This window comes from Haplochromis burtoni, unplaced genomic scaffold (genome assembly GCF_018398535.1).
Source record: "Haplochromis burtoni strain Fernald_Lab_line unplaced genomic scaffold, NCSU_Asbu1 Contig_82, whole genome shotgun sequence".
Lineage (NCBI taxonomy): Eukaryota > Metazoa > Chordata > Actinopteri > Cichliformes > Cichlidae > Haplochromis > Haplochromis burtoni.
The window spans coordinates 2,050,236-2,073,419 of record NW_024582443.1 but is presented as its reverse complement, the minus strand read 5'-3'; the positions used below and the strand labels follow the sequence as shown (position 1 = coordinate 2,073,419).

Below are 23,184 nucleotides of genomic sequence, written 5' to 3'. Positions count from 1 at the left end.
CATAATATAAACAAGCTAACTTTTTTCCACTCGATAAAAGTTAACGTGAGTGTTCTCGGTGGTCAGGAACAAATGTAATCGCATGGCAGGATGCTGTAAAAGGACCAAACTTCAGCCAGGAGAACAACTGAGATAATCCATCCACAATACGAGGTTAGTCATTCATATACTGCTGCATGGGCTGGGCTGTAGTTACATCCTAAGGTTTTAAAAACTGAGCTTAAATAAATGATTAGCGGTAATAAAAGCCGAGGGAGGTCAACAGTGATCACTGACTGTTTTAGGAGCTTTTTGAGATTAAATAGAAGAAAATACAAACATTAAACATGTTAACAACACAAAAGCCATATTAAACGCAGACTACTTTAGGCCCGGAAGTAGGATTCGTCACGTCATCACTTCATATTCTATACTGTTCACTGGTTTCACCATACTTAAGCTATTGTGCAGAGGTCTGGGGCAATAACTATAAAACCACATTACATTCACTTTTTACTCTTCAAAAAAAAGCAATTCGAATCATCCACAATGCAGGTTATAGGGAACATACAAACTCACTATTTTTGCAGTCTGAAATATTGAAAATTGACGATATAGTGAAATTCCAAACAGCACAAATTCTATTCAAAGCAAAAAATAAAGAACTGCCAGGTAATATTCAGAGTATGTTTTTTTTGAAAGAAGGAAGTTATAATTTAAGGGGTTTTTGTAACTTCAAAACAATGAAGGTACGTACTACAAGAAAAGGCTTTTGTGTTTCAGTTCATGGAGTGAAACTATGGAACAGTCTGAATATGGAATTAAAGCAAAGAGTTATAAAAATATGATCTTCTTGAACTATAAAGAAAAGGAAAATATTTAAATTAAGTAAATGTCTCTATTTAAAAACAAACACAAAAAAACTCATGATGTGATATTATAGTATATAGTATATCAGAAATCTGTTCACTATTTTTATTACAAATTATATCAGTAAGGAAGCTGACTAAATATTAACTGATAATTTATGGCAAAGGGGTGGGATTAAATAAGTGTTTACTTCTTCCCACTCCTTTTCAACGTGTAAATTAATCAGAACGTTTTTTTGTATGTAATTTGTATAGTATTTTTTTCTCTCTTATTTTCTTTTCTAAATGTACTTGTATATTGTTCACATGTTGAAATAAATTACCAATCAATCAATCCATCAATGTACTCTCTGCAGTGTTTAAATGCTTACATATACACACACTGTCCCTCCACACATACGACTCGGTTCTGCTTCTATGCCCCATCTTTGTTTACTATTTCCCACCGAGGCTTCTAGACTTCTGATTGGCCAACATTTCTACACGGTTAGGAATATATCGCCGCCTGTTGCTTTGGCATGTTCCTAGCAGCATTTTTGCTTCATTTTTGCGTTTACGTGTAGACGGGATTATTTTTTAAAATGAAAATGGAAAACCTCCGTTTTCCGGGTTCTTTCTCAGGTACAGCTTTTAGGGTTAGGAGATTTTTGGCTCAGGGGCTGAAGTGACGAAGCAGCAGAGTCTTCTTCCGGAAAAGCCCAAAGCACTTTCTCTTCTTTTTCAGGCACCGTTCCTGCAGATCTTTGTTCTGTACTGAGGTTGGTCATCTCACTGAAAAGTTCCTCATGCTGCAGCTCCAGTGTGTGGGACCGTTTCTCCAGTTCTTTCAGTGCTTCTTGCTTCTCTTGGTCCTTTTCTTGAAGTTCTTTGTTTTTCTTCCAGTTCTTTATAATTCTTATCCTGTGCTTTCTTTGATGTTTTCATTTTTTAGTTGTAATTTCTCATGCATGGCTTGTAATTTCTGACGTCTCCTCTGCATTTCTTCAAGCATGTCTTTATGTTTTTTCTCCTGACATTGTTTCTCCTCCCACATTTCAGTATTTGTGTACTGACTTTATCATAGAGTCCTTGCAAATGTGTATTTTAGGTCACCATTTCTTGGGTACTGCACTCAATTTCTGTGCATTTTGTCTCCAGTTGTTTCTCCTGCTCAAATCCAATGTTTTTCTCCTTCAATATAAAATACTTCAAAGTCAGAACTTTTCTTGTCAAAGTCGTGGAGAAGATCCTGCATCTCTCTCTGTGTCTCTTCCAGATGTTTCTTCTCTTTCAACATCTCTGTTTCTTCTGAGTGCTTCATCAAACATCACACTGTTCATATTTTTTTTCTGCATGTCTTCATCTTGTTGTGTTGCCTCTTGCTTTTCCTTCTCTTTCAGCATTTGTGAATTTTTTTTGACGAGCTGCATCAAACATTGTGTGAAAGCCTTGATTTTTCTTTTCCATGTGTTGGAGCTTGCATTGCATCTCTTGATTTATAGCTTCCATTTCTTGAATTTTGTACTTCATCAGCTGGCATGTTGCATCCTGCTGTTCTTTGTCTTTCAGTGTTTGTGTATTTTGTCGCTTCTTTCAACATTACTCTCAAGCCTTTCACTATTTTTTCTCTGTGGCGTGGAGTTTGCAATGCACCTCTTGGTGTATAGCTTCAATGTCTTGAAGCTTGCAGTGCATCTGTTGTTGTATTGCCTCCTGGTCTTCCTTCTCTTGGAACAATTGTGTATTTTTTTGTTCTGATTCCACAGTGTCATCTCTCTCTCTCCCTTTTTCCTTCCAACTGATGTCAGATTCTACAACATGGTCTCTGCAGATGACCACACATGTGCAACACACACAAACATCCAATACACCATGATAGCCTTCGCACAGTCTCCCTTGTATGCAATATTAGGTCCAATACCAAGTGTGTTTTTTTTCCTGCTTTAACAGTTATTGTTTAATTTTATTTTATACAGTATTTTATTCATGTTGTAAAGTCTGTTATTCTATTTTATCTTATTCTATTATGTTTTTCTTAACTTTTACTGCTCTTTAACTTGTACTTTCTGCCGTGAACAAGAGATTTTCCACGCGTGGAAGTAATAAAGATTTGTCTTTTCTTATCCACAGTATTCCTGAGTTCGCACCATTACCCCTGATTCATAGCAGAAAATGGCTTTTTACTTCCACTTGCGCTATTGTTGACAATTGCGGGGTTACACCTTCACTGTCCATAAAGGTTTCTCTCACTGCAGTTTCTTTTACTCAGCATCAATGCAACACATGGTTGGTGGATACACAGAGATGTTTTAAAAGCAGTGAGGACAGTTCAGTAGTGTGATGTTATTTTCGTGCCACTATTCTGAACGCACATGAAAAAAAATGTGAGCCCACGTAAAAAAAAAATTTCAGGTGCAAGTGTTGCATTTTAAGGAGAATTTTATTTTGAGCAAAGAAAAGCTAAATTTGAGTGAACAAAATTCATTGCTGCATGCAAAAAATGTATTTCAGTGTTTGCTATTGTCCATATACACCAAGCCTCTTCAAATGGTGGCCTGCGGGCCACATGCGGCCCAGAAGCAACCTCCGAGTGGCCCTGCCCATGGTCCTAGCAGAAACACACAGAGAACAAAAAAATATATATAGAAAATACAGCATAGTGTGGACTATGAATGCAACACTCCTAGTAGCCTAGCAATATTCCACCCACAATGCACCGTGTTGTAAACACATCAAGCTATCATCGTAATGTATGATGCGACAACAGCATGTCGTTTTCAATCCACAAGCGTTAAACTGACAATGAAAACCGTCGGTTTAACCCTGCCTGGACTGACAAGTACTTATTCGTTTTACCGCAAAATCCAAATGCCAAACCAATGTGTTTAATTTGCAGTGAGTGTGTTGTGGTACTTAAAGATTACAATTTACGAAGACACCACAATGACAAACACCAGACTTTCTGCAAAAACTTTCCAGAGGGATCTCAGGAGAGAGCTGCAAAAGTACGGAGTTTAATTGCATCTTACAACCAGAGCTGTACTACCATGGTGAGGTCATGTACAGCCCAAGAGAGAGCTGCAGCAGCTTCCCTTCGTGTTTGCTGGATCCTGGCAAAGAAGAAAAGACGTTACACAGATTCTGAAAGAGTGCATGCTGGCCGTGGTGGATGGGGTGATAAACGACGAAAAAATTAAAGTGAGTGTGACATCTGCTATTGAAAACGTGCCCCTGTCAGACAGTTCAAATATTCGTAGGATTGAAGTTCTGGCTTCATATGTGTTTGAAATGCTGTTAGGCTACGTTCACACAGCAGGCGAAAGCGCATCAAATCTATTTTTTTGACCCTATGCGACCCATATCCGATCATGGTATGACAGTGTGAACGGCGCAAATCCGATATTTTCAAATCCCATCTGGGTCACTTTCGTATGTGGTACTGAATCTGATACATATCTGATGTTTTAGAAAGCGACTGCTGTTTGAAAGGTCATGTCGCATTAAACCCATCTTTTACGTCACTGACACAAGACAGACGCCAATTATCAGCTCCAGGAGAAGCACCGGAGAAGAGCCCGATAAGATATCGCGAACGCTTCCTGCTATCCAGTGTAGATGTCAGTGAAACTGATGGGAAGACAACGTTGGAGAAACGTGAACATTTTATTTGTACTGTATAATCTGCAGATTCTGCAACTATCCTTTGAAGCACTGCTCCTCTCTAAAACAGCAATAAGGATAATTATTAGGTTATCTACATTATTATGTAAATAACAAAATAACTTAAAGCAAAAATTGGGAAACGTAAAGTCCGAAGTCTTTATATTAAGGGCCATCAGTCAAACAATACTGTTGCTCTGGGTCTAAACAGAGCACGTTGTGTGTGACGTCTTCTTTTGCGCATGCGGGCCGCTTTGAGCGTTCACACTAGAGCGCGTTTGCTGTCGCATTTTATTTGTAGTGTGAACAAGCAGACAAAAAAATCGCATTTGATCAAAAAATCGGAATTGAGCTTTAAGACCTGCAGTGTGAACGTAGCCTTAGATGACCTGGAGAAAACTGATGTAATGTCTATAGCAGTAGATGAGTCCACAGACAGAACTGATAATGCACAGTTGTGCATATATGTCCGTTTTTTTGATGGCAAATGCTTCCAAGAGGAACTGCTCGGCTTACTGCCACTAGAGGGACACACAACTGGCGAAATAATGTTTGAGAAGATTTCAGCTTTGGTCTGGATATTTGAAGCGTCTGTGTGCTTGTGACGGATGGGGCTCCATCCATGGCAGGAAAAGTGAGTGGTTTGGCAGCGCGGTGGTTGGCTGTTGCACCTCAGATGAGAACCTTACACTGCATTGTTCATCAGACTGTGTTGTGCACGAAACTAAGCGCAGAGCTCAAAACGACAATGGACACCGTGATGGCTACAATTAATTTTATTCGCTCAGCATCAAGCCTCCAGCACCGCTTATTCCGCATGCTGCTCTCAGAAATGTCTGGTGAGCACCATGAGCTGCTACTGCACAATGATGTCAGGTGGCTGTCCAAAGGCAGGGCACTCGAGCGTTTCTGTGATCTCAAAGAGGCGATCACAGCTTTCCTCTGCAACAGCAGGTAAAAAAAAAGCAGAAACATACTTGAATCGCATAATGGACAACAGCTTCATGGCCAATGTCTGCTTTCTGACTGACATATTCAAACACATGAATGACCTCAGTGTGGGACTACGAAACAGAGGCAAAACTGTCACTGAACTTGTGGAACAGATGCGTGCATTCCAAGTCAAGTCTAAACTGACTTGAGCGCAGGCCGGTTGCTGCATTTTCCAACACTCCGCAAATGCATCTAATCACCGACACAAATCACGGATGTGATGACTGATTTCATTGCAAGGTTGAAAGTAGGGCTGCCACGATTAGTCGACTAGTCACGATTACGTCGACGCCTAATTTAGTAGTCGACGCATCGTTTAAATGCCGTAAAATCCTGAAAGGTGCAGGAATAACAGTAGGATTCAAGAGTGTAATAACAGACTGAAACAGAAGATGGCCGAAATGCATCTACAAGGATACCGTTAAACGCCAAAGAAGAAGAAGAAGCAGTCTCCGTTATCATGGCTACTCAGCAACAGAACTCGAAAGTCTGGGAGCATTTTGACAAAACAAAAGAAAAGAAGGTCCAGTGCAGAATCTGCAAAATGGAACTTGCCTTCCATGGCAGTACGACCGCGATGCACGAGCATCTAAAAAGGAAGCACGTCGTGGCATCCGACGACGAAGTGGTACAGTCGTCTTGGTAAGCTAATTGGCTAGTTAGCTGCTAACATTATCGTAAACAACAAGCTAATTATTTGTGCTGTCAGCGTTAATCTCGTTAATATGATGTTAATGCCATAACCGCATTAACGCGACAAATCTCCGTTAGTGAGTCCCGTGCAGCCCTCGCACAACGTTATCGAGCTAGCGTTAACATCGTATTGACGAGATTAACGCTGAGACGTTACAGGACTGCTAAAAAAATACGTTCGTCTTCAGTGGACGACTTTGTCACTAAGCCAACAACATGTACACCTCGACAAGCAGATGTCCTGACTGAATCAATCTTGAACATGTTGGTGACGGACATGAGACCTCTGTCTATGGTTGATGATCAAGGTTTCAAAGAGATGATCGAGCAGTTCAACCCAGATTAACATGATAACTACCTACCAGGCCGATCCCACTTCACCAAATTGATGGAAAAGAAATATGATGCTACCTTTGAGAAGGTTGGTCTCTCTTTCTCTCCACTCTCTCACACCACAAACACAAAATAGCAATTTGTATTAGAATTTAATACATTTCATGATGAAATAATACTAAGAGCTTGCTGACTGAGCAACCAATAAATTAATCTTGGTTAAAGCATGTAATGGAAAGTTGTTGTTTTTTGTTTTTTACTGATATGTTGAATGTTTATTGTTTAACATACGTAACTGTATTTGATGTAAATGAATTATTCATTTGGTAAATTTAAATCTTGATGCATAAACTGACAAGCATTATTAATAATGAAAAAATATACTGTAATATATTTCACTAATGCTTACTATTGTCCCAAATCATCTCATATCTTTAGGTAAAGCAGACCCTTGGTGGTGTCAAAGGTTTCTTCACCCTGACTGCTGATGTCTGGACCAGTCTTGCAACAGATTGGAAGATGAAGAGCTTCATCCTTGATACCATGCCTCTTGAGGAGAGGCATACTGGTGCCAATATAGTGACATGGATGGAAGAGGTGCTAACAAAGTTTGACATCTTGCCTGCCAAAATAAAAGCAGTAGTACATGACAGTGGTTCCAATATGGTGGCAGCAATGCGACTGCTTGAAGAAAAACATGGATGGGCCTCTATCTGCTGTGCTGGACACACACTCCAGCTCATAGTCAATACTGCTCTCAAAGAAACCACCATCAGCAGAGCACTAGGTGCTGCTAGGCAGCTAGTGGAGCACTTTAAGAGAAGCGAGCTGGCTAGTACAAGACTAAAAATGAAACGGGAGCAAATGAATGTGAAGAAAATACACTGATCCAAGATGTCAGTACAAGATGGAATAGTACATTCCACATGATAGAAAGACTCCTCGAACAGCGCTGGCCTCTCACTGCCACTCTTTCAGATCCCGAGGTAACACCAAGGGGGAAACACTACTTCGACTTGAAGCCAGAGCAGTGGGTGCTGCTTGAAGAACTGAAACAAGGTTTGGCACCTTTTGAGACTGCTACTGTTTACTTTAGTGGACAGCAGTACACAACTGTTTCAGGTCTTCCACAGGTGGTCAAAGGGCTGACACGGGCTGTACACCAAAGCCACCTGGAGACGAGCTCAGGAAAATCTTTCATTGCCAGTGCAGAAAAAGGCATAACACAGAGATGTGGGAGTATATGCACTTTCTCAGCAGACAAAGAAAACCCTGTTATTCTCGCAGCTGGCTTGGACTCCAGATACAGAAAGTTGAAGTTTTTGGCTCCTGAAGATGTCATCAGAGTGCAGGGGACTGTTGAAGTGCTTGCTGTCAAAAAAGCAAACACATGAGCATCCAAAAATGCAGACAGTCAATGGTTCGGGTAGAATTGAAAAGACTGCTCTGGACAACCTCCTTGAGTCTGACACAGACAGTCAGGGTGACAATGAGGAAGAAGCATCTAAGGAGGACCAAGATGTCCAAGTTGTGAGAAGTGAAGTTCAGCTGTACTTTAAAGAAGCCACAGTTTATAAAAAGGATGATCCTCTTAAATGGTGGAGCGAAAATGAGGGACGTTTCCCCACACTATCAAAGCTAGCTAAATCTTTTCTGTGCATTCCTGCAACCTCCACCCCATCGGAGCGGATCTTCTCCACAGCAGGGAACATCTACACTCAAAAGAGAGCAAGCCTTTCTGAAGAACATGTAGAAAAGCTAACTTTCCTGGCTATGAACAATAATCTCGTGTAGATTGCTATACTGACTATATAGTCCCAAAGTTCAATATAGTTGTGAGGACTGAGCACAAAATGCTATTTTGTTATATTTGTTTTCGGTTTGCTTCAAACTAGAAATTTCATTAAAAGTCTAATAAACTATTATCTTGTCTTTATTTTTAGTTTCACATACCTTAAACACTTATAGCTGTAAGCTAATGATAGTTCTAAAAGAGCAGACGCATGCTGGTGCAATAAGCTGTACGTTTTACATCCAATGGATGATGATCTGATTAGTCGACTAATCGCAAAAATAATCGGTGACTAGTCGACTATCAAAATAATCGTTTGTGGCAGCCCTAGTTGAAAGAGAACTTTTCTGGTCGACTAGATGGACTTGCTTTACCCACAGAGGTGATGAGTTTTGCCAGAGACCCATTTAGTGTTTCAACAGAAGGCGACTCCATCAGAGCAAAGGAAGTGGTCCCTTCCACTGACGAGGGGAAGTTCATACTTGAAGTTGTTGACATGCAGTCATCCTTAGCCATGGCACAGAATCTTCGCACTAACGGGCCTGCAAAGTTTTGGACTGATGTCAATACACAGCAGTTCCTTAACGTTAAGAAAGTAGCAGTCGTCATCCTCAGTATGTTTGGGTCAACGTACACGTGTGAATCAAGCTTTTCACACATGAACTCAGCAGCTCTCGTTCACTGACTGACAACACGCTTCACCACTCCATTCAGATTACACTGACATCTTATGAGCCAAAAATTACAGAATGTGGATGTTTTTTTCTGCATCAATGAAATTTGAAAAATATGAGTGACTTTGCCAGTGTTTTTATTTCAGTGGTTTAGCTATGATTCAGGTGTGTTGACCCAGGGTCATATCTAAATCATGCAGGACACTGGCCCTTTGTCCAACACTGATATAAACAGACACTGTAGTACTTCTGTTAGTGTACATTTCCTCATTATGTTAAATGACGAAGATTGACAGTGAGAAAGGTGGAATGCAGGGACAGCAAAGAACCTTGAACCCAAACGTCTAAGCCAGATAAACGTCAGACATCACAGGGTAGAGCACCAGTACAATGTGAACTCCCAGACTGCAGTGACACAAACTCCCTAACACATAATATCACCTTACACACACAAGACAGTGTTGGCAAAACACCAATGAAACCACTGCAGCAGTAAAGTTGATAAGCATTTTTTTCAGCCTCACCAAGCACACAGTTATGAACTAATCTGTAATCCATTCACGGCGTTCTATCTTTCAAATTTCTGAAGAGCAACCATGGTAAAGAAAATGAAGTTAGATTGCTAATTGTCATCAGCTGAAAGAACAGGGCATGAACATTCCTCACATGGGTAGTGTTATCAGCATCCAGGAGCCATTGCGCTCTGCTAGTCCTGACGGGGTCATTGACTCAGATGAGCTGATAGAAATAAAATGTCCAGTGCCGACCCATCCTTCGCTCACTGAGCAGCTTAGCCAGAAGTGCAGCGATATCAAACTGGTAGATGGAGATCTGCAGCTGCAGAAAACTGGCAGCAGAGGCTATTACATGGAAGTGCAACGTACAGTGCTTTGTGTGCTAGTGAGCATGTTTCATTTATGTTGCAATACAATGAAGCATCTGTAAAGGAACAAGTAAAGCCCTTAAGAGGGTTTTACTTCTCATGTTTCTTATCGCAACTTGTAGAGGATTATGCAGCAGATTTCAGTTAAATGAGAGATATTTCAAAATACTAGGCAAGCTTTAATGCACATTTGCTCATGTGACAACTATAAACGGGTTTAACACTAACATGATGGCAGAGTTCGGTCTGTCTTGTGAATGAAAGGAGACATTGGAAAGAAAAGCATCTGGATGCCTTTAGGTGGCTTGAAGACGTTTCGACTCATCTGAGAAGCTTCTTCGGTTCTAGGGTCAAATGGTGAAGAGCCCCAGATTACAGCCTGTGGGAGTGTCCCCCTGAGAGGGACAACGGACCCCCTAATGATCCTCAACCTAATCACATGAGCCAAGGTATGAAAACGAGCGTGGGTCACAATCAGCCATGGTTTCGGGTGAACCCATTGTGAAACCGAGCCCCACCCTATCATTTGTCTTATCGGGTCAAATGGCCCAGGATGTGAGTGGGCGCCAAGGCATCTGGGAAGGGATCTCAAAACTGGATTCTAGATGGCAGACAACCGTTGTCGTAAACCACCGCCTCTGTTCCACTGGACGCTCCCCGTCAGTTTTAACTGCTCTTAAATTAACATAAGAAACATTTTTCACCACCAAATTCAGTTCAGTGATTGGGTCAATGGGTCGTTCAGTAGGTCGCAAAACTGGGTCTTTCATTTTGTCATTCAGTGGCAACAACAACTACATTTTAACACATGGTGGAATATAAATACCAAACTGACAACATTTACTGTTGAAAATAGTTCTGTATTTCTGTAATTTTCCAAGACAATAACAAAATGTCAAGAATGCACAACTAATTATTGTAGCTTTGAGAAAAACATTCGTTTCCACTTGAAGAGCACATTGTGGTTGAATAAAAAAAAAAGTACTAATTGTTCAGTAGATTGCACTATATGTGCACTTTTTTATCACATAACCTTTCTTCTACAAAAATATTTACATCGTGTAGAACAGAAGATAAAAACAGACCTTGAATCATTTCCTCTCTCCAAATACGTACATCAAATTTCTACCTTAAAATAAAATTACGTTGGGTAACGATCTTGATATCCCTGAGTTTACGCTGGTTTACAACATGCACAGTTATTCTGTATCACGGATGAGATCCTCTCGTAAGTTGACTAGAGCAGCACATATCCTCAGAATCTTGTCTATTTTAGGAGCCATGCTTATTGGAACGATTTGTGAGAGTATTTTGTAGACTTTCAAACGTCTGATTGCTCGTTCAACGTGGATTCTTACATTTGCAATCCGACGTGTGTCCGTTACCTGTTCCTTAGTTAGCTGTCCACGTTTTTTTGTGAAAGAGGGTATTACTAATCCAACTTCTCTCTCAAAGAGCAAGTCTTTTAATGTTAAATCTCCACCTGTCATGACTTCATCACCAGGTTTAAGGTATGTTAACATTCCAGAGTCCATTGTGATAAATTTCTCACTACATTGACTGCCATATGCTGCAGACACAAACATGATTAGACCAGATGGTGCAACAGCAACCAAATATTTGACCGTGTTGCGTGAGTAGTAATGGCTGTACGATCGCCTTCTTGAGTCCAGATTTCTGGGTTTCTGCAAAAGGGTCTCACTGCAGTCTACAATGCACGTAGTATTTGGAAAGGTCTTCTTGAAGGCTGCAGGCATAGTTGCTTTAATAGTTTCTTTTGGCAGCCATGGAATTAATGGCCGGAAAACCTCCTCCAGTTTGTCCAACCAGTGTGAGATGATCTTGCTGGCCATGCTCTGTGATATACGAAACTGGCGGCTTAGGTCACCTATTACACGGTTACTCTTTAATTTCATAAGAGTCATGAGGACTTGATCTCGCACAGGCATTGTAAATTCATTGTCGTCACATCCTTCCAGTGTCAACACAAGTGTGTTAAATGTTTCCAAGGGTATCCCAGTGTACAGCAAAGCGTCTGCATCATTTTGAAGAATGAAATATGCAACTTCATCACACTGAGTCATCTTATCCTGCACTTCTTTTCTGGGAGACCTGTTGCAGTATTGATGATCTTGTTGTGAAGGATCCTCCCACTGTGTGTGGACTGAGTGCACATGTAGCTCAGGGGGTTGTTTGGAGATGCTGGCCTGGTCTAAGATGACTGAAGGTGCCACTGCGCAGTCTGAATAACACAAAAATACGATCAGATGTGCACTCAAAAAAACTGTAAGCAATAAAGCGAAACTGTCGAGTCGCACGTATTGTGTTTTTGAGGGGAATTTCTCATTCTACAATCTCACACACACGGAAAATCAGAAACATTTTATGTTGACATTTATAAGTCCCCTGAAAATGTGTCAGAATTGTATTAAATTGTGACTGTGATTAGATTTTAGTTTTCATTTTTAAATGAAAAAAATAAATAAATCACAAACTTTGGTTTGCAAAGGTTGCATTTAAATTATTTTACTTGGTTTTCATACAGCTGCAGTTGCTTTAAATACATGATAAAATAACTGCCTCTAATAACTCATTAGCATGTTCTTTATAAACCCAAACCTGAGACTTTCACAGCCATTGGGGCTAATCTCTATGGGACAAATAAATGAAGACATAGTTTTGTCAGCATGTGGCTGGTCTTAATTACTAACCATGGGCCTAAACTTTCTTTAAAATTAAGAATTAGCTGCTAATAACCTGCTAACATCCAGCCTAACACACTTGTTACTATAACCAGCTAGTGCCGACTAACGCCATTCACCATAGCCTATTGTTTAGGAGAATTAGAATTGCATGATTAAAATGTGAAACGTGGACACACCACATTTAGACTCACCAGGTAAAGATTCTGTGTCTTTGTTTGTGTTGCTGGAAGCTGTCTGACTCACAGTGGTCTGAGTGAGCTTTCTTCTTTTCTTAGGTGGGGGCCGATCATAGCCCAGGCAATGCTGAGTTGCTGCTACTACCTCTGCCTCCACTTGTCCAACACAACTCTTGCCCACAGCCTCCATCACGTGGTGATTATGGTGTTGGTCTTCTGTCGTGTCCATCTCTGGCAGCTCTTGTGCGCAGGCCTTACCCTCAGACTCTGCTGCTTCATTACCAAAGCCTGTGCAAACATATGAGGTAAATGTTCACCAGAAGTCCAATGAAAAGTGCATGAAGCGTCAAAAAGCTATATGCTGATTACCGGACAGTGAGAGAATTTTCTCTATCTTTGAAGTGGGGGGTTTGTATTTTCCTCCGACTGCTGCTGTTTGTTGTTTTCGTTGCATTCGCCGACGGTACCGGTCCAAGCTTGAAGCAGGGATTTCAGAGTGCCCCATGCGTAGCGTTGGAACCCAGTCAGGATTAGTTTCATCCATTTCATAGGCTGGTTTGCCTGCAATAATGCCAAATAATTAGCAACTCTATAAATAGAACGTCGTTCTGCGAAAATAGTCATTCGTTGTTCTAATTTGCTATGACCTCGGAGCGCATCGAAAATAAAACCATTAGGCTATAAAGAGTACTTTTTTAGAACTTACCCGAATAAAAATGTCTGGAACACACCAGCAGATATCTGGGGATGGCAGAGAATTGGATATCCGCTCGTCCCACAGCTGCTATCCATGCTAGACGCCTTCTTTTGGTAACATCCGATACATGAGCTCCCTCATTTTGCTTCCAGGCGGGGAAAGAATGAAAAGAAAGCCCATTTTCAAGCTTATTTCCTTGTCGGTCATGCGATCGAACATTACAGAAGACCACACAGCAAGTACGAACCATGGCTGATGTTATTCGTGTGCTTTAGCTTCTCTCAGTTGTTAGCACTTTGTTTGGCCTACACAAATGGCGCCTCAACCAAAACTCCTATCCACGCCCCCTCCCGCGACGTCACGCTCAAAGCCCTATAAAATGAAGGAAGCAAACATAGGGGCTGTCTCGTACGTACTTGCGTTCACGTGTACTCGTGATACGTCATCAGTGGGAGACCAAGTACTGTTCCAAGAACGCGAAAAATTCCCGGATGTGTTCTCGATTCTCTTCGGAGGGTGTTTGAGTCTAAAGCTTCCAGCCACGCTAGTTTCCGACCCTCCTTCCGAGGCATAGCGTGCAGTGGGTATGGCGCTGGGCACGGACAGGCCTTTCGAAGTTGTTGATGCTCTAAGCAAAATATTTCTAACGCGTTTTTCAGCTTTCTGGAATTACTGTGGCAGCCGATAACAGCACACCTTGAACACGATATCATCCTCGAATAGGTAAAGCCGCTAATTACAGCACAAAGTAACCGAATGTGTTGTTAGCAACAAGTGAACGCTAGCTCTCGCTTTGAGTAACCGGAAGTATTAAAGTGAACGAGGGAAGTACTGAAATCTGTGGATTTAAGAAAGCCATTGCCAAAGTGAATAATGCGGAGGCCAATTAAAAATCTGACGGAGCCCACCAAAACTAAAACTTTTTTTTATTCAAAACAAATGTAAATGTTCCCAAAGATACTTATTTCAAGCCACAGATTTGGCTCACATGTCCTGAACGTGCAGAAAGTTTTGAACATAAGCAGAGACATATCCCAGACATAACCCCAGCTAGAAGTATCTCGCCTCCCTTACAGCTGGAAATGGACAGGATGTCATAAAAAGCTCCTGGAGGTGTAACGTGTTGGTGGTCTAATACTTCTGTTTCAAATTGTGCACGTGTACGTATAATATAACATCTTCAGAGTTCATCTTACGCCATAATGTACCAGAAATGGAAGTCAGGTTACTAAAAATGACTTTTCTGCTGCTTTCACAAACCTACTCTATACCCAGCCCCTTGGGAGGCACTGCAGTTCATTACTAATTAATTAAACGTGAATTGTAATTGGTTGTTTAAATTCAAGATACGGTCAAATAGTCAGTTTTCCAAGTGCTGCAACCAGCTGCTCTCTTACTGCATCACGTATTTGGAGTCAGTGCTTTAAATTTGCATGTAAATATGTGTCAGAAATGTGCAATTGACAAAACACCATGTTATCACACAGAGCAAATCTGCATTGTGATTTATTTCTTGTTAAGAAATTCTGATTGTATTTTTTTAAATAAAAGAATCTGTAAATGAAGTAATAACCGCATCGGTTCTGTTTATTCTTTTTCAGTGTTCATTCATTATGGGTAAAGTGCGCCATCTTGTGTACAGTCATGTGCAGTTCTATTTGAAAATGAATATTAGAAGGGATCGTTTATGCTCACTGGATCGGGGTTGGTTTTTTTTAGTGATCGGTTAAACAATACTGAAGTGTCTGTGTGGACCAAAATTTGTAGGTAGATCAATGACTGATGTGTACAGTTGCGAGGTACCAAATTATGTTTATTGGAAAGGGGAACTTTCAACCCATTTGCATTTGTGCTCAGGGGAAGGGGGAGACTGTCTTTGGTGCTGTTTGTGTGTTTACATTTTTGGCACTGTACAATAGAACCGCCAAGAAAAAGGACATTTTCACCAATCTGTAAACATTTTGATCTCATAATGCCAAATTAGGTCAGTGTTTTCCCTTTCCTGTTTCCATTTTTGCTCACTTGTCTTTGGAGTGAATTATGTTCCAATTCCTCCCTGAAGGAATCTTCAGGAAGGAATATTGTTATTTAGTTTATTATTAATTGATTATTCATTTTACTATATCACACAAATAAACTTAATTTTAACTCATTCAAACCGCTCATTCTTAATATACATAAACCCTGCTCTCACATACATGTACACAAGCACTCCCACTGTCACGAGAACTTATATTTCACGTTTTTCACTTTAACTTCCTTGCAAAGATGGGTTTTTTTTTTGTAAATTGCTATGTTAGTCAATTATATATTTTCTGTTAAGATCAAATTCACTGGAATATAGACACAATATAGCACTTCATCACAACCTGGTAATGTGAAGCATTCATCACTCATTTGGTGTCCAGACATCAGAATGAATGAACTTACCGGTAGTTCAGTCTCTCCCCATGCTCTTTATCCAGGTTGCCTGCAGTGGTTTTTGAAATCCTGCAGATGTCGCTCTTGAGCGGCACACCAACACAGTGTCGACACAGCATGGGGAATGTGCCACAAACTCCACGAGGCGTCGTCTACCCGTCACTAGCTGTTACTGTCATGTGGGGAACAACACAGAGATGAACAGAGTGCATTGACTCATTGTCACCGATACCCAATTTACATTCTGGACCGGTGTGTCCCAATCTTGTACAATAAGGCTAATTTGAGTTTTTGAACGCAAAACAGGCTCTTGACCTGCAACTCAGAGGAACACATTCAAAGCACATGAGTTCATGTATGTGCTTGATGGATTTCTATACTCTTTCCACCACTGAAAGCCAGAAATGAACAGCAGAATTATGCACATTTGGTCAGATCTTCTGTACATTTATGATTTATTTTCGGGTGGTTTTCTACATGCATGTGCCTATAGAGACACTGTGGATGTGTACGAGGATGAGTAATAAGCACTTAACTGCAGTTAATAAAAGTATAAGGAGTTTCTAACAAAAACAAAATGCCTGAAAAACTAAATCAAAAACTGATTAAACAGGTTGTGTTTGATAGTAGTAAAGAAAATTGGCTCCATCTGCGAGGATGAAATGACCTGGAAGAGGGTGACGGACCTAATGGTATAGTGGGATGTTGCGGAGCACCCTGGAGTCATGCACTGACCCAGGAGGCAAAACCAGGCCAGCCCACATATGTATCCACGAAGCAGCCCTGATGGTCACAAACTGCCCGCAGGATTATGGAGGGGAACAATTTCCTGTTCCTGTAGCACTGACCATCAGGGCCACTGGGAGGCTTGATGCAGACATGGCAGCCGTCAATTGCACCAGCAGCTTTCAAAAAGACTCTGTGTCTTGCCAGCCCTGCTAACCCATGAGACACGACATCTAGTTCTTCAGGTGTCCGAGGGAGGCGGATAACCCGATGACGAACAGCATACCACCCCCGTCTATGGATGATGCAGTGAACAGTGTAATGAGCTATTGCAAACACTCTGGAAACAACTCTGTAAGACGCTCCACATGTCAGTCAGAAAAGAAAAACAAGACCTCAATTGTGGCACCCCAACCATGTGTCCCATCCTGGTTAATCAGATTCAGCAACACTTTTAGAGACTCCCTGCTCAGGCGAAAATCAGGTCTAGTGTCCTCATTATTAAAAAATCTGTCCAGGACTGGGACACTCAGTTTAATCCTGCAGTACAGTGGTCCGGCCTGTTGAAGGAAAAAGTGGAAAATAACAGAAATTGTTTTATTCTTGTCATCATTATGAATGTTGCTGTTCTGGTTCTTTAAAAAAAGATTTTATGTGTAAATCATTATTTTGATTATTACAGTTGGGAACAGCAGGTGATGCTAATCTGAAGGCTAGACCGTCCCATGTACCTCTCACTTTTGGCATTCGTGTTATTGGCAGTCTTAGAAGGCCTATGAATTGGGACTCAGCTAATGTATGTCTGCAAATACTAACTAATCCTTCCTATTTGTTTCAATATGTACGCAATTATAAATGTGCTGAGTAGTTAAACGGTAAGGTTAAACTAGCAGGCTTTACTTTTCCAACTGTTTTCAGAGGCTAACGTTAGCGTTTGTACTCAACAGTAAAAATAAGTCTACAACTTGGGCTCTTCCTCCACTGAAATCTAAAGGTGGAAGTAAAACATAAATTAAGAGATCGGGACTTTTATTAGAGTCTTAAACTATTCCTTTCTACCTGTACAGTTGTTGAAAGATTCTGTCAGTTTATGTAACAGCCTTTAGCTGTTTTAGCTAACTGGCACTCACAGCTAACTTCAAAAAAGAAATCATGTTGAACCTAAAATTACCATCATAAAAATAAGTCATCAGAATATTCCACATTTATCTAGTAACCGCAGGAGTTAGAAAAAGATAGCAACTTTTTCTACATGCATACATTTATTGGTGGAGTGTGTGTAAATGTTAATTAAAAGTGCTCTGGTATAGATAGTTGATGGAGACTTATTATAGTAAGTGATAGTAAGTGTATGACTGATAATTGAACAGAAATAAGTATGTTTAAATTAAAATTAAAATAAAAAGTAGTCACTTAGTAGTCACTCTCCAAAAAAATAAAACACACACACACAGTGTACTGAGCATTTTGCTTTATTGCAATCCTTTTTGGGTTGGAACACACTTCTGACTTTAGCTTTCTTCCGGCGTTCTGAAGGAAAAACCTCCCATCCTCTCCACTCCAGCTTCACTAAAAGCAGTAGAGAGCTTCTCAGTGCCATCACCACCACCTGTTCTCTCACCTGCCTGGCACCGCCTCTGAAACTCACGGACACCCCTCCTCTGCAGCTGAGCCAGGGGCCACACATCTGTCACATTTTATGAAATAAAAATTTTTTTTTTTACCTCAAACATGCATTGTGAACATTTTTTAACCTTTTTGTATTGTTTTTGTGACCCATCTTTTTTTATTTGTAGCCAACAACACATTTAAACAACATAAGTTGACCCAAAGTGCTTCAGAGACAGGCACATTTACATTTCAGGTTTTACAACAAACAAACAAAAACAACAACAAACCCAGTTTCAAAATACACGAAAAGCTGAAAGGTGCGTTTTGTTGTGTTAACTAATAATTGTGGGGAAAAATAAACTAGTGATTTTGTGGTCACTAAGTGTGTTTAAAGCTTGCAAACTGATGATGATTCATCTCATAAATCATGACACATCAGTAGTTATTGGTATCGGCATTTTAAAAAATGTGCAATCAGGCACGGCATCGCTTAAGGCGGCAACGAACGCGGAAGTGTCGGTGAGTGAGTGCTCTCGCTCCAGCTCGACTCTCTGTCGGGGACACTACAGGGCGTATCCGCTCTCTGAGAATCAGGAAACACGTTGATATTCGCTGCAACTCTCCGCTTTATTTTGATCAGTGTAATCGCTCCGTAGTGCTGACCGTCAGCGGCTGCCTAGAACATCGACACCGACACCAGCCTGCTGGATATCAGCCCAGCGATGAGCAACACGACCGCTTCTGACGGTTGGTTTCTGAGCTTTCTATAACTTGTGTGGGGATGAAACCGTGTTTCACCGCTGCAGTTCATGGTATATGGTACATATATTGCGAAAAGACCTCTGTAGTTTTCCATGTCGTGACATTGATGTCAGCCTTCCTGGAAAACGAACTTGTTAATAAGCCCGCGTGTAAAGTTTCAGGAGGATATTGCGCACCTACATCAGATGCGCTGCAGGGCAGAGGAAAAGGAAAAGCTAGTAGAGTCTCGTCAGAGGCTTTGGGAAAACTATTGCTTTTGAATAATCAGACACACCTTATTAAGCTTTATTTAGTTATAATGACTTACATGCTGTCCCATTGTCACAGAAAGACTGTTAAACTTTGGGTTTGAGCGATTGAAATATGTTTTTGCAGGTTTGTGGTATTTCGGCATCATTACGGCGCTTGCAAAGTTAACGTGTTATGTTAAGTTAACTCTTTGTATTACTTGACCTATTCTGCTTTTTAATATAATAGCTCTTTCAAGATGTAAGGGGGCGATCGTGGCTCAAGAGTTCGTCTTGTAATTGGAAGGTTGCCGGTTCGAGCCCCGGCTCCGACAGTCTCGGTCCTTGGGCAAGACACTTCACCCGCTGCCTACTGGTGGTGGTCAGAGGGCCCGGTGGCGCCAGTATCCGGCAGCCTCTGTCAGTGCGCCCCAGGGCGGCTGTGGCTACAATGTAGCTTGCCATCACCAGTGTGTGAATGTGTGGATGATTGTGTATAGTGTAAAGCTTTGGGGTCCTTAGGACCAAGTAAAGCGCTATACATTTACCATTTAAATGTACTCACTGTTTGTCCTGCTGCAGATTTTCCATCACAAAACTCAAAGCTGACTGAATAACCTGTAAGATTAAACTGAGTACTGATAAACTGAGTGTGCAGTTGAATATTTGCTCATCAGATAAGAACTCTTCAAGCTATGTTAATAACGGTTTCACAATGTCAGATCACGCTTTACTGCTTCCCGTGAGAAAATGTTTATTTATTTCTTCTTCTGGTATAAAACAGAAAAGCATGAGTTTTGTGGTTTACTGTAATAATCAGCAGATTAAGAAATATTAACCATAAATGTCAGCTGCTTCTCCAAAAGTGCATCAAGTTAAATTTTATGCCAGAATGTCTGTGCCTAAATGTGTGAAGGTTGCTTTAAAAGCTCAAAAGCAGAGCCAGACTGACCCTGGATGTTTGAGGGCTGAGATCAACACTGAACTGCCATCAGTGCGACGCCGTCACATCTAAATAAACCGAAGCAATTATTGTTGGATTATTTTCTGTAAAAACAAAAGAGTATTCGGGGCAAATATAAATCATTGCTGCAAAAGGGATGGGTGCTTTCAGAGTTTCTAAGCAGCATATAAAGACATTACATTCGCTTAAATAATTTGCACGTAGTAAAATGTTTGTGCATGTTGGCGATATTTCCCCTCTGTGTTGTGATCAGTGTTGGAGTCATTACTACACAAAATGCTTTTTCTTTTTAAAAAGTAGCGCAGTACCTTACTTAATTTCTCCCAGGACAAAGTCTATAAATGTATTACTCCTTAGATTACTTTCATGTTTCGCCATAAAATAACCTGAAAAGCATTATGCACAATTACCACTAACATAAATCCCTATGCTAACGAGGACACACGTGTGATCTTTCTCTTAGTACTTAGGTATGAGCACAAAGCCGACAACAAAAAGGAAAAATGAAAACGAGCACAGAGACTTCAAAGTGATCTCCATGGTGATTCTACCTTAGAAACATAGACGGGTAGAAATAGATGCCTGACTGCTCATCAGTTTGTTACCTGTTGAAGTTCATGGTCTGGCTGCTGGGCAGCGGTCGGCTTTTACTCGACTTTCACCCTGGGTTTTTGGCTAGCTTAGCATTAGCATGCTATCTGTGCAAGGTGCTTGCAAAGAGCTGATTTTGTATTAACAGCATAATGCAGCTGTTTCTGTCTTGGATGTTTGCACTATACAATTACTCTGTCCTCCTTTTATGCAACAAAATATAAATGTCCATATGCACGCTGCAGACTGTGCCCGATTTTCCTCGAATCAATAGGCAGGCAAACGTACAATTCCAAGGAACTGAGCTACTGGAATCAGAATCAGAAAGGGTTTTATTGCCAAATGTTGAGCAGGTTTACAACATTAGGAAATTGCTGTGGTGCTTAGTGCAAACATACTGTCATAAACGCTTAAATAGATATAAAAATAAGAATAAGAATTAAAAGTGCTAAGTAGATAGAAATTGGCTCTCTGTAAGAACTGGTTCTCAGTTCCCATCTCTACCCGTAATATTGGGCAACATAGGAAGACATCTCATTTGGTTAACCAAAGCTGTTTAGAAAAATTGGTAATAGTTCATTAAACAAAAACAAAAAAAATAGATTGATAAATACCCTTCTACCTGTGGGAAATTTCAGTGAATATCAGTGTTTGGGTTTGTGCCCATGACTGAGATGGTTACCACGCCTTCCAGAAAGACCAGAAAGTCCAGGTGGGAGCTTTGCAGCAAGCAGGAGTGCTTAGTTAGTAGGTTGCCCCTAGATCAATGTGCAGCTACTTCTCTGAACTTTATCTGAATTTGTTAGCATATACCAATAATCTGTGCTTTTAAATGGATCTCTGTTGTTATATGCTTGCTGACTTCACCCCTCTGAAGTTGCCTTACATAAGTGTGGCGCTGACCGCCTGATTGAAGCTTTGTTCGGGCTTGCAGTCACAGCCACAAGGAGGGTTCAGTTACAGTAGACAGTTTTTATTCTTTTTGTTCCACATTATTTATAGTTTTTGACGTTAGATGAAAACACACAAAACGGCACAAAACCCTGATACAAATCAGATGTGCAGTTCACTATCCTCCAACACTGTGTACAACCATGAAGCTCCTTATTTACAGTGTCAGAGACTAGATGTGAGTAGGAAGAAAACAGCTGATCTGTCTTACATAAACCTTTATGTATAATCTTTAAAATATTGACTGTTTGACTGCAACAGCTTCTGAGGCATTTCCTTAGACCGATAATGAGCTTGGGTTTTTGTTTTTGTCACTTTATGTCTTCACAATCTGATCTGTGCATTTCATTATGCTAACTCTGATAGTATTCTGTTTTTATATGAGGATCGATGGAGATGAATAACTTATAAGCAGTGATTATTGCGATGCCTGTTGAACGACAGAGTACTGTAGTGTCAGTCTCGCTCATTTAGTTCCAGCCGATGTCTTCATAACCTTTAAAAAGTGGGGACTATTTCCATTTTTCCATGAGAGGTCTGTGGCTTGAAGAAGGCCAACGCTCATTCAATTATACCCACTCATCCAGTCCCTTAGTTTGGAGACAGGAAAACACTCGTATCACATGTGTTTGTTTATGTGTGAGTGTGCAGTAATCCTTTCCTAATTACCAGGCAGAATGTAAACTCACTCCAGTTTCAGCTGGATACTCAGGCAGTCACTGGTGTGTGTGAGTCTGAGAGTGGTTCCCAGTTTAGTCGAGCAAACTCCCCCAAAGCGATTCAAAGAAAAGAAAAGTTTGTCTCAAAAGCTAGAAGGAAAAAATGAAACTGGACTTTTTTTAGGTTTTTGAAGATGTTTCACCTCTCACCCAAGAGGTTTCTTTATTTCTTTTTTTTCTTCTTTAACTGAACTTGATTTAATTAATCATTTGTGTCCTCACATGAGCCAGGGTGTGCAAACAAAAGCGTGGGTAATCACCACCAGAGGTTTGGAGTGAAACCATTGTGACACCTTGCTCCACCCTATCACGTGACCTATTGAGGTCACCTGAAGTAAAGTGTTAGTGAGGGTTGAAGGGCCTGGGAAGGAGCCTCAACGCTGCACTGTAGGAGGACATAGATTGCCTTCTTTACTCCTCTTTCACACCGTTGGTCTTTTCGGGCTAAAATGTGAACACTGGCAAACTCAAACGTGTGACCTTTACCCTCTAGGTGCAGGTGTACAGTGTTGAGTACACCTGAGAGTTGAGTGTTGTCCTGACGAGGTGGCTCTTCTTGCTGTCAGCCACAGAGTTTAAACGACCTCCTAGTGATCTTTCAAATTAAAAGTGACTTATAAGTTGTACTACATACATAGCTGGTCTCTATCCACGTACATCAGAGAAGATTACCCCTCCCCCCTACACACACACACACACACACACACACACACACACACACACACACACACACACACACACAACATCAGCAAACAGGTAATAAGTGCAGTATTAGACGC

At 40.8% G+C, this 23,184-nt stretch overlaps 2 protein-coding genes across 2 annotated transcripts in view; one reads left to right on the top strand and one right to left on the bottom strand.

The window, feature by feature from the left end:
* Window positions 1–10,408: 10,408 nt before the first annotated feature.
* si:dkey-56d12.4 lies at window positions 10,409–14,412 on the bottom strand. The gene is made up of 4 exons (XM_005925869.3): window positions 13,443–14,412; window positions 13,106–13,297; window positions 12,752–13,024; window positions 10,409–12,097 (listed from the first exon to the last, which is right to left on the bottom strand). Exons 1-4 carry the CDS (start codon window positions 13,681–13,683, stop codon window positions 11,055–11,057), a joined length of 1,749 nt encoding a protein of 582 aa, XP_005925931.3. The 5' UTR covers window positions 13,684–14,412; the 3' UTR covers window positions 10,409–11,054.
* Window positions 14,413–18,713: 4,301 nt separating this feature from the next.
* The window catches only part of rell1 (RELT like 1), a 32,786-nt gene continuing 28,315 nt past the window's right edge, over window positions 18,714–23,184 (top strand). The window contains exon 1 of the mRNA XM_005925819.3: window positions 18,714–18,938. Coding sequence (XP_005925881.1) covers window positions 18,914–18,938 — 25 coding nt within the window. The 5' untranslated portion in view covers window positions 18,714–18,913. The remainder of the gene's footprint in view (window positions 18,939–23,184) is intronic.